Genomic DNA, 12,344 nt, shown 5'->3' on the forward strand with positions numbered 1-12,344 from the left:
TAAGGTTTTCTGTGCAAGGCGAATAGAAACTCACGTCATATTAATATAATTCAAATACTATTCAACTTAAAAGGTCTCTTCAAAATATATTTTAAGATGCATAAAGACTATACTTTAATCTTCTAGTCTAAATCCAGTGTTTCCCATACATAAAGGAATTTGTGGCGGGCCGCCACAATAATATTTGGACCGCCACAATAAGATGTTGCCAAAAAAAAAAAAAAAAATTTTTTTTTTTTTTTTTTTTTTTACAGTGCACCTGAACGCAACATGCAAGATATCCGCTGAATAAGTGTCCAATAAATGTTCATGTCATTCTGGCCAATACTTCTGTTATAGCTTTTCAGTCTGGAATATGGAATATCTTTCAATAATCTATGATTTAGCTGCTAAATTGTCAAATACCGCCATCTGCTCGCTACCCAGGCACTTATGTATGTACTTAACCCAACTAACTTAACCTAACTAACTATCCGGTGTGCACAACACTGTCAGCCTAAACTCCGGCTGACACCCCAAAAACCTACAATCCGCTACAGAAAAATGTATATTGTTTGTTTATTAACTGGCCCCTCGCCTTCTATCATTTCACGAAAGTGGCAAAGCAAGTTGAGTATCCCTGACCTATAGGGAGAAATTTAGTTTGTCATTGTAAACCCACAGCACAGTAATGATGACATGTTCTTCATAGATCTAGCCTTTTAATTTTGCTCTTAAGCTTTCTCAAAGTACATCAAATTCATGCATTTTACTTTAAAATGTTTAAAAAAATCTCGCGGGGGGGCATGCCCCCGCACCCCCCTAGTGGGTCTGCGGTCCCCCACCACAAATTCTCAAAATCCTGTGGGAAACACTGAAATCACTATGACCCACTAGCTCAGAGAGTTGGATTGCTGTCTAGCAGTTTGGAGCTTGTGGGTTTGAGCCTCAGTGACTATTGAGGTTGTGGGTTCGATCCTCAGTCAGTTTTGAATGTTGATAGCCAGAGGAAAGAGTCATTTAAATCCCTGAGAAAACCTCATTCAATCAGTCTGACTTGGTGGCACAGAGAGTAGGCTTGCTGCCTGGCAATATTGAGACCTCAGCCACTTTTGCGGTCGTGGGTTCGAGCCTCAGTCAGTTTTGAATGGTGCCAGGCAGAGGGAAGAGACAAGAGCGCCCAGAGAAGAGCTGTGAGTGTGAAGGAATAATACACACAGAGACCCCGGGGCCAGAGGTTGTGGGTTCGATTCCTGCTCTGCTGCCACTACCTGGAGCCAAGGGGGGGGCTGTTCTCCCCCCTGACCTCTGCAGAGACATGAGCTGAGGGTTATGAGACAGAAAACCACAGATCTTACTGACATCGGAAGTATGTTTTACATTTGCTCTGAGTCTTGTTGCCTGGCTGCAGCTAGGGGTAAAAATAACTTTTTGAAAAACTGCTCTAGACTCAGTATATGACATGTCTGGATCTCTTTGCAGTCTGTCCACAGTGTCCATTTCTGTGGATCTGTAGGAGGCGCTGTGTCGCTCTGTGTATCTGCCTGTAAGAGGCGCTACGCTGGTGATGTTAAAGACAGGGCAGTGCTATAATATGTCTCCTCCATTGGGAATCAAACCAACAGTCTACCTGTCAGACAGAGACACAGCCGCTCAGCCGACTGAGCTATGAGCTGTTGGGAGTTTAGCTTCTGATTTCTAAACACTGTATTTACACTGACAATAACACAGCATAAAGAGTGAGACAGGTGAGATTTGTACCAGTGAGTTGAGCTAGAGTCAGGGACTGACTACCGGTAGTCTCCTTCATCAGCTTATTTCTATCAGTGTTCAAACTACTGGTGATGATAAAGAAGGATCACTGCTGCAGCTTAATGTGAGTACTTTTTAAGAAATTGCCTGAAGCTGGGATTGAACCAACAACCTTTGCATATCACACAACATTCACACGTTTATCTGAGTGAGCTATAACCCACTTTCTCTAAAGCTCTTATCATATGTAGTCAACCTCATCCTGATTTTATTTAGTCAAGTTTTCATTGACTAAGTGTCTAAGTATTTTCATCTCATCTTAGTCAAAGAAAACCGTAACTATTCATTAGAATTTCCAAACTTATTGTAAAGATATATTAATCTGTTATTCTGGAATTGTTTTAAGGTTTGAATGTGCAATACAGACACAGATGTTTAACTTCTTCTTCTCTTCTGATTGGATCTCTGATTGGAAGCTTCATTTATAAGCTGGTGATTGTAAGATATCAGTAGTGATGTATCTTTGTCATCAGTACTTTGAACACTGATATATAAATAAGCTGATGAAGGAGACTGGACGTGGTGCCTGATTCTAGATCAGTGAGATTAGCAGCTGCTTGTTAGTTGTTTGCTGGTTCAAATCCCACCTGTCTCACTCTTTATGCTTTCCATGTTTAAAACCGCTAAACTAAGCTCAACCCATTGACACATGGGCTGACAGAGCAACACAGTGCCTCCTACAGGCAGATCTACAGAAATACACAGCATGGATAGACTGCAAAGAGATCCAGAGCAACAGACAGGCTGCGGTCAGGACTGGGATCCATACTGGCTGCTACAGACACAGCTCCCATACAGTCTAGATGTGTTTTGAGTTGAAATGCTTTATGAACTCTCCCAAACCCAGGCAACTTTTACAATTCTCTTAGTGTAAATCCATACTCATTCATTTCCAAAACCTTTCTTCCAGCACAACCTGGACATTAGCAGCGAAGTGCTGCCCACTCCGGTGCGCTGCTCCGAGGAGCGGCTGGCGGACACCGGCGTGTTCCTGTTGGAGAACGGCCAATCCATGTTCCTGTGGCTGGGCCAGGCGAGCCCACCTGAACTCATCCAGAGCCTCTTCAACCTGCCCTCCCTCGCCCACCTGCAAGGACCCATGGTGAGATGACATCAGCACCCAGAGCATGTAGCTTTCTCTTTTTCACGCCAAGGGTTGAAACCTTCTAAACCGTTCTGACATTCTAAAATTCTCCCAGCTTACTTCCTGTTGCAGGGTTTGCTAGTACAATAACTGGCAGGACATAAGCTAGATCCCAAATTGTTCCCTAGCAACACAATTCTGTGAAAACTGTCTATAGTAGAGGTTGGTCAGGGCGCCTGTTCGGGGGGAGGGGAACTGGGGGTAATAGCGTGATGATCCCACGCAGCGGCTGGCGACTGCACATGTATCGGAGGAAGCATGTAGTCTACGGCTCTCCCCAGATCGGCAGAGGGGGTGGAGCAACGAGCGGGACAGGGAATTAGCCAAGTACATTTGGGGCGAAAATGGGAGGAAAATCACAAACACACACGCATGCACACACACGCACGCACGCACACACACACACACACACACACACACGCATGCACACGCGCGCACACACACACACACACACACACACACACACACACACACACACACACACACACACACACTTACACTTGTATAGATAGTAGCAGGTGTGGAACTGAAAGTCCAGTATTGTGAAATACATCCCTTAATGACCACCTTAACATCATTTATTCTCTTGGAATAATGTGACACAGGACACCATGGTTGAGATTCACAGCTTCATTAGATATGAATACATGATTACTGCACATGTGAAGAACCTGTGTGAGTGGATTGTATTTGATGAACCTGTAACTGTATATTACAACGTTGTGATTGTTCTTCCAGTGTGCTCTACCAGAGCTGGATAACGCCCAATCAAAGAAGATCCGGTCCATCATCGACACCCTACTTGAAATGAGGCCCAACTCCATGAAGGTAAGATATCAAGATCCAGTTGCTGTAACACACTCTCAAAACCCAGTACCACACATCAGAAGTCTTTGTTTGTTTGTTTGTTTGTTTGTTTACTAAGAAAAGACTAGAGCAAACACTTTTTGAATGTTGTGGGCTGTAAAACAGTAATGAGACAGTCTGTAATTGTTAATTTGGTAGTAACGTTAAGAGGGAGCAAACTGCAGCAGCTTTTCCTGATCTCTGCCTCCACCTAGTGGAGCTAGTAAATAAATGCACAGTCTCACAACTGCTACTTAACCTCACAGCCATGTTCCCATAACCAAGCTAATGACAACACATGCCCAGGCAAGAGTATTATTCATTCCACATTTGAATGGATGGATGGATAAATGTTCATCACTGCTTGTAAAGGTACAGGGCATCATTTCTTGAAGAATGGTATGATCTTTATTGAACTCTTTGAAATTGGTCGACTACATTGCTATGTTTGAAATCTGAAATCAAATAGTCAGAACAATGTTTCGGTGTATCATTTTGAAATACAAAGTGTAGGTCAAGGTGTGTGCCCGACACAATGGCTGAACATAACATCCCTGTTAACTGCATTGGGATTGGAAGCAGGGGTTGATGTCATGCCTTGCTTGATATCTTTTCCTCCTGCCCCCCTCTCAGCTCCAAATCGTGAGGCAGAAGGACAAGCCCGAGATGCTGTTCCGACAGTTCCTGGTGGAGGACAAGGGTCTCTACGGTGGTGCTTCCTACATGGACTTCCTCTGCTACGTCCACCGGGAGATCAGGCAGCTCCTTACTTAACTCCCCATCCGCCTCCCATCCCCACCCCCAAACCCGGGCCTCCGTGTCCCCTTCCTGAGACACGGGCCATCCAGTGGACCACGCACACGTCTCACCGGGTCGCTCTCAACAGGCTCTCATTGATTCTACAACGTTTGACTGCATATAAGACAAGGAAGGCCCAAAGAAAGACACGTGTTTCTACGAAGGTAGAAGAGGGAACAAGGAACCAGGGAGAGCCTTTTGAGATGGAACCTCCAGAGTCCAAAGCTGCCTTTCCAACATGCCTTTGCCACCCCTTATTACAATACACATAGTTACTGTATATGGGACGTTGGCGTAATCTTAAAAAAAAAACGTAAACGCTTGAGGAACCTCCAATTAGAATTTAATGGATAATGTGCGTTAAGTATTTTAGCCTTGCTGCAACACAGCCAGCATTTCTCGTTCAGACATGCTGCGTATCGGACTGTGGAGTCGGCCAGTAGAATGACATCCATCCACGAGGCTGAAGTACCTTTAAGCACACGGTCCATTGGTATAAGGCTATAAGCAATACAACTTAACTCCACTGTGCATTCTATGGACTGAGTGAAGCATTTCCGCTAATGTCACCTAGCCCCAGTAACCTGACTCCGCCAGATGGGGGCGGTAATGTTTTCACAACAAGACACGCAGCCCTAGTAGATTTGCAGGGATTGGACAAGACAAACAAGGGGTTATTTATGGGCCATGTTGTACTTTGACGCTTTTAAACTCGAAGCCTCCGTTGAACATGACTCTCCCAAGAAACTATAATATTGGAAGACTCAGTAACTCATTTCAAACTATCTTGCTCAAACTATATTTAGTAGATTTCACTATCCTTGGGTTTGTACATACTACCATACCATCACCATGTCTTTGGTTCATTTAGTGGAACATTTCCTATTTAAATTAACATTTAACAATTTGGACACCCAAATTGTAATACAAGTGACGTGAATTTTCATTCTTCGGAATAGCGCGTCTCAGCAACAGATGATTCTTTATCTATAGAAACAAAGGCTGGAATAAAAGCCTCTGGTTACCAGGACTGAAAATTGGTGCTAGGGTTTAAAATGTATGGCTTATTACACTTAAGAATGATCCAATGTATTCAGTTTACACAGGCACACATACACAAAAATAATACTGTATGTGGCAGAGATTTGACAGACACACAGCAAACAACTTTTGTTTTGGAGTCTGAACATAAAAGGAATAACAGAACTGCATCACTTTACTTTCACCAAGGTCTGTCTCAGCATGTCCTGATGAAGAACATTACCAAAAGTAAAACATTGCTTTCTCTACAACAGTCAGACAGGGTTAATAGACATTTAGCATGTTTAAATGTTATAAGGGAGAGAGTATGGAGGATGAATGGTGCCAGTGATGGGTCCAGATTAGCCAAAAATGAAAATTCTGAAAGGGTGGTAGATCAGGGCCACATGGAAGGCCAGGACTAAGGTCACTTTTACAACAAAATTATCAGACAGCAAGAGATTTGTGTGTGCTCTGGGACAGCGGTGATTAGTTTTGAGAAATACCATCCAAACATCCCTAACCTGCCACCTTACCAGAGGTTTGTCTTTAATGAGCTTACAGGTGAGCGGAAGACAAAGTCCAAGTCAGCCATCTTATGAATGAGGTGCCAGTCAGCTGACATTCAGTGCAATTGAAAGTAATTTCATTGTGAAATTATCAGGTATGATTCGAAGATCAAATTGTGTCAGCTAGCCTTGAGTATAGAATAAAGCCAAATTAATTTTCAGCAGCCCAAATTCAGAAACAGTGTGTTGACTAAAATGGGGAATTACTATTATGCAAAAAATATTTATGAGATTAAACATTCCAATCCTAGGTTGAAGTACAGTTTAGCATTATGCCTTGTTTTTTTTTTATAGAGGTTTTTGCTCATGTAATTCATGTATTTGATAAACATTGTATGATATTCTATGTGTGGCCTACAAAAAAAATTATGTTTGTACATGAAATGGGCATCTTTTGTGTTTGCAAAATATTACCACCTGCCTTAAGTTGATATAGTAGATGTTAGATGTATTTGTTCTAGAGCTGTGTGACCCAGATTTCTCAATCTATTTGGTTTGTATGCAAACTTATCTCAGGTAATTTGAGTACCTTACAATTTCCGGTGCCGAGTTGGCAGCAGCCATTTAAGTGTAACTGGAAAGACTTACGTGGAAAGACTTGCTCAAGTCTGGCTGTGTTTTGAATGGACTAGTGGGCTTGGTGTGCCATGTACATTTTAATCCAACCCCGATACAAATTTTTGAATTAAATTCTTAACTGTCTGTTACTCCTTGATTATTGTTTAGTTTTTTACCTCCACACCTACAGTGCAGAGAATTCCCCTCTCAGAAAGCACATATTTTAAATTTGGGAAAATGGCAAAATAAGCTTCGTCAGGCCTTGCCGGTCCACACGAGACACTAACACTTTCAATGTTTATTTTCTTTCATTTTTCTTTTCTTCTCTTGGCAATTTTATTATGGTTGTTTCTGTAGTGATATTAAAAGTGATTGGGAGTTAGAACAGCTTACTTCTGGAAGAATAGTGATTAGGTATTTACTAGGTATTTACCATTTACTAGATTAGGTAATTACTTAATGATGTGATGTCACTCGAGCAATGATGTCACCAGTGATGATATCACCAGTGATGATGTCATCAGTGATTTCATCTTTCCTGGCAAAACACTCCTCTGTGTTTGCCTTGCACCTGTGTTTGTTTACCCGCCTTTTCGACACAAAATGGCCCAGTGAAAAGGGTCTGAATCGCTATTCCACTTTTTTAGGTGGACCGGAAAATTCCAATCGGAAGCTGCGAATCGGATGCCAACTTCAGCGTTGTGCTGAAAACTGCGATTCATAGGGGCTGGATAGTGGATACCAGGCTATTAAACACCTTGGATATCAAACAATTCAACACAGACACATAACATTCTGGGTTTATTGTTGCTCTCTTATAAAATGCACTCAACCTAAAATGCACAATGACACAACTGTACATCAGAAACGGCCCAAGAGGCCCATTATCCTAATACATCTGTAGAGCAAGATCCCTCCTATGTAGCGGTAATTCACTTAGTTCCTTGCAAACCAGACCTACTGCATCTAAGGTAGCACTATCCAGAAGTTACACATTCAACATGCTGATTGCTGGTCACCCTCTTAATTTGTACACAATCTCCTGTACTGCAGGCCATCCAATATGCAGACTATTTTTGTATTCAGTGTTAAAAAAACATGGGGCTTAGATCCATTTGATCTGTTAACCTAAAGGAACATTTTATAGACCCTTTCCCTTTAGTATGTGGACAGCAAAAGCATACACAAATTTGATCGCCTCTTCTCATGAGCTTACAATACACATTTTTGAAGGTGCAATGAGTTTTTCTGATCCATGTTGGCCGAAAGGAATTGTGCCCCAGTGGGTGTGACCCCCTTCCCACCAAGAGGGGGCGCCACATAACTGTTCTTCAGTTAGACTGAGCCATGTGGTGATGCTGAACAAAATACGTTTTAATCCAGAATATGATCTGCTTTCGGTGCAAACTACACACCTTTTAAATTAATCAATGAATACAAACTGAAACATACAACAACAATGATATAGGCTATACAGCAATTGGCTCGTCTGAGCAGTTGTTAAATCCAATCTCAGGGTGAAGGATTTCAGTCCAATCAAATTAACTAATTTGCAGAAACAGGACAAATGAGGTTCAGTTTAAAAAAAATCTGTCAAAGTTGACATCAACCAATGTTGTCGTAACTATAAATTATGGTAATAACATTTAGAAAGTTTGAAGGACGTGAGCTTTTCTCACCTTGCCAAAATGTTATTATGGTAGAATGAAAAACTGAGAAAAGCATTTGTGAATGTTTTTCAACCTAATCTTCTATTGTGTGAAAGGCCCTTTGGCCATCACAAACAATGAAATGTTTCCTTACTACTTAAAAACAACAACAACTACAGATGTAGCCACCTTATTGCCGGCTGATCCCTGACAGTTTCCTGGCAGACAGGGCCCATCCCGATCCATGGCAGATTAAACAAAAACTTAACGTAATACTTATTACTTAAACTTAACGTATCATAACTTAAGCCAATTCAACTTCTTAATAAACAATTTATTATCATTCATTTCTCGAAAGCAACATCGGTTAGTTTTTTGGTATGGCAGCCAGCTGGGGTCCGGCTGAGAGTGGCAATAGACCCTTTTCACGTGGGCCATTTTGTGTCGAAAAGGCAGAATAAACACAGGTGCAAGCAAAACACTAATGAGGGTTTCCAAATTCCAATCATGGAAGTTGGAAACCCTCATTAGTTTTTTACTTGCACCTGTGTTTACCCTGCCTTTTCGACACAAAATGGCCCCCGTGAGAAGGGTCTATTCAAGGTGGCTTTAACTGTAGTGAAGAGATTCAACAGTGAATTTAACATGAATTATATCAGACAACAGTAGTACATGTTTGAACCAGTTTTAGTTTTTCATGTAACACTACAGAACCACAGGAGTGAATGATTCTAAACTGAAGCAGGCTAGCAAAACAGGACTGTGAAAAACAGTTTAATACCATAAAGAGCCAGTTGTGAACAGTTGCTCAGGATATGAAATAAGTTACTGATTACTCCTTTAAAAAGTAATACAATTACTTTGTATCAAATGTAATTAGTTACATTACTCGTTACATTACTATATTACTTTCGCTACCACCATTCTAAAAAAGTGAGACAACCAGTTTAGCCAGCTCCTTTTAGAAATACATACTTTCAATTTATTTGCCTACCTAGGGCAACAAACCAATCGACTTCTGGCAACACAGTAGTCTTGCATAGCCAGACCTATCTCCACACTTCATTTTAGTGCTGTGCCAGCGCTGGAGAAAGTAATACAGTAACTATAGTTACTTGGATTAGTAACTGTAACGTGGTCTCGACCGAATTTCATGAATGAAGATACAGTCACGTCACCATATATCACTAATATATCACCCCATCCTCAATAGCCAATCAGCCCATGATATCTGTCTAATATGACGTCTGTTATGATGTCGTTCATCTCCGTCTGCTGAGCCAATCCCCGAAGAGGACAGTATATATAGCCATGTTTATCACGTTATCATCCTCTTCCTGATTGTTCACCTCAGTGGCTGGTTGCATCTTGGGCTGAACGTCTTCTCTGGAGGTGTGTTTCGCCCCACCCACCTCCCCAGTCCACCACCAACATATTGACTCCTGAAGAATTCCCTACAGGGGGGATTTTGTATCTGAGCAGATGCCCTCCTCTCTCACCACAAGGGGAGCGACATCTTATCGAGTCATTAGGCCAAATTAGTTGCCATGCCATTTGTGAATAAAGCTTGCTTGTTCAATTTTACCCACTGGTCTCTCATGATTGAAATATAATTACTGTTTTGGAAACTCTACTAGTTACTGGGAAAGTAATCAAATTACAGTAATGCGTTCCTTTTCTTTACTGCCCAACACTAAAGGAGAACCTTTAGTGGACAATAAAATATGCAAATGCACTCAAGTCTTTATCCAACTGGGCCAATTTACACAGATCTGGAAGAGTGAGCTAAAAAAACAACAACTCTTGTCATAGTTATTCTCGCATCTTTTTCAGAGGTTATTGACTTTGGAACGTTGGATCTTACTAGCTGAAGAAATGTAAAATTACTTAATTACTCAAACACAAATGATGGCAGGCGTGATGTTTATCTTTGTTGAAATACACATACCTTCAATCAGTGAAAGGAATAGAATAAGTAAAATACATCTTATTAATAAATTGATTGATGATCAACATGGCTGATTTGGGGGGGGGGGACAAGAGTTGTGTGTTTGTGACTCTTACTACATGTAATAAAACAAGTACAATAACTCCTTACTCTCCACAGAGAGTAATATTGTAACATGTTCGTACCTTGAATGACAAGTAACATGATGGATTATTCTGCCGAATGCTGTAAAATAAGTATTCACCAAATATCAACCAATTCTCAAGAATAAGTTAAGTCTCGGGCTGGTTTGATGGATACAACTAGTATCCAAGTCATTGTAATTAAAAAGAAAATCATACATCCACAGATAGCGTGAAGCGGCGGAACACTCAGTATCTTACTTACATCATGATCATATGTTTTTTGTTTGTTTGTCTTCCTGTGTCAGAGCGTGTTCGTTTGTCTTGTCTGTAGCCACACTGTTCTGCAAAATTGAAAATAAAATATAATATATAATATATATCATGTCCACACATTACTCTCAATGATCCAGTAGTTTCCAGCAAGTGAGAGGGGACGTCAGCTTAGTGAGACTTCAACCCAGCATGCCATGTGTTTGCTCACATTTCGGGCCAATCAATGGTTTAATCACAGACAGCAGGGACCAGTCGGGCTGAACCACTGAGTGGGCTGAACGGGTGGATGCGGACTGGACCGATGCCCAGAGACGGAGGAAAGGGTCAGGGGGGGGGGGGGGGGGGGGGGTCCAGTAGAAAGCATCTTAACCGACAACCAAACGGATGAGCTGAATATACAGTTACAACATTTGTACCGAACGCCGTCACCCTTTCTCCTTTAAAACAGTGAAATACATAAACAATCTGAAGACCTGAAATTCACCCGAGGGGGAATCTGTGTGTAATACTGTACATCTGACGACCTTTTTGTACAATGACCATAATACCGTATAAATAGTCAGTGTAAACTCCAAAATAGTGCTTCAAAACAAATGAAAACATATCGATAGATGGTTTACATCTTTACAGTGAATATATATATATAGGATTAAATGAAATACATTAAAAGCAGCATTTTTTTTATGACAAAGATATCCTCTTCTTATACTCTTGGTAAATATAGCTACCTGTGTGCTTCTGTTGACAAACCGTCAATATTATGGTCCAAGTTGACATCAATACAATCCTTGTGTTGTCTCATTCTAATTGGCAAGTAAACATGAACAAAGTTGAAAAGTTTCTGCATTATCTATAGTATATACAATTTTAAAAATGGTACAATGTACGTTTTTCTTTTTCTAAACGTTTCCTCCGGAGAGCAAAGGAAAGACCACAACGGTTCACTCAGTTGTGGTAAGAACACTCTGGAATAGTGAGCCAGTTTGCACTAAAAAGCATCTTGGATGTAAAAAGCGATGTATGTGATATTCTCTCAGATATTTAGTAGATATATTCTATGTTGTTTGATGTATAAAGTCACAGTGATTGTACTCTTCAATAAATAAATAAAACAAGTCAAAGGTGCAACCCAAGAAGAAATCAGAAATCGAAACCTTTAAACCTACTCTCCAAACTCTGAATTTGATCTGAAACTCTTATTTTCCACGTCGATGATGTCAACAGCGTTCAGCAAATAGAGACTCCCGAGACAGACGGTGAAACTCAACCTTAACGCTAAGCTGTTTTCACTTCTCCATTCAGTGAATTCAAACAAGCCGCTGGATAAAGCCGTCCAGCAGCAAAAACCTTGCTTCTCTCCACCATGTAGGAAAAAATAAATCCCACCTAAAGTCGTCTCTTCAAATGAAACGACAACTTATTTGATAAGATGTTCGAGCGGCGAGTAATTCCAGAGTGTTCAAACCGTAATGCCTGCTTCTACTTGCGGCGATGAGCAATATTCTGTCAATGGTGGAAAGTGGTTGAGTCTGCATAGCACACTGTACACAGTATCCAAGTCAGGGATCGGAACCCAGCTAAAGATGAGGGTCTTTTCCGAGGCTTCCACCGTCTGCTGACAGG

The 12,344-nt window shown here is 41.1% G+C and overlaps 1 protein-coding gene across 1 annotated transcript in view; it reads left to right on the forward strand.

Moving 5' to 3' along the window:
* sec24d (SEC24 homolog D, COPII coat complex component) overlaps positions 1–6,869 on the forward strand; it is a gene marked incomplete at its 5' end in the record, with an annotated part of 32,049 nt that extends 25,180 nt beyond the window's left edge. Inside the window, 3 exons of the mRNA XM_083640412.1 lie at positions 2,702–2,893; positions 3,674–3,763; positions 4,415–6,869. Coding sequence (XP_083496538.1) covers positions 2,702–2,893; positions 3,674–3,763; positions 4,415–4,555 — 423 coding nt within the window. The 3' untranslated portion in view covers positions 4,556–6,869. The remainder of the gene's footprint in view (positions 1–2,701; positions 2,894–3,673; positions 3,764–4,414) is intronic.
* Between the last annotated feature and the right edge of the window lie 5,475 nt (positions 6,870–12,344).

The sequence above is a fragment of the Poromitra crassiceps genome, assembly GCF_964638095.1.
Source record: "Poromitra crassiceps genome assembly, chromosome: 7".
Lineage (NCBI taxonomy): Eukaryota > Metazoa > Chordata > Actinopteri > Beryciformes > Melamphaidae > Poromitra > Poromitra crassiceps.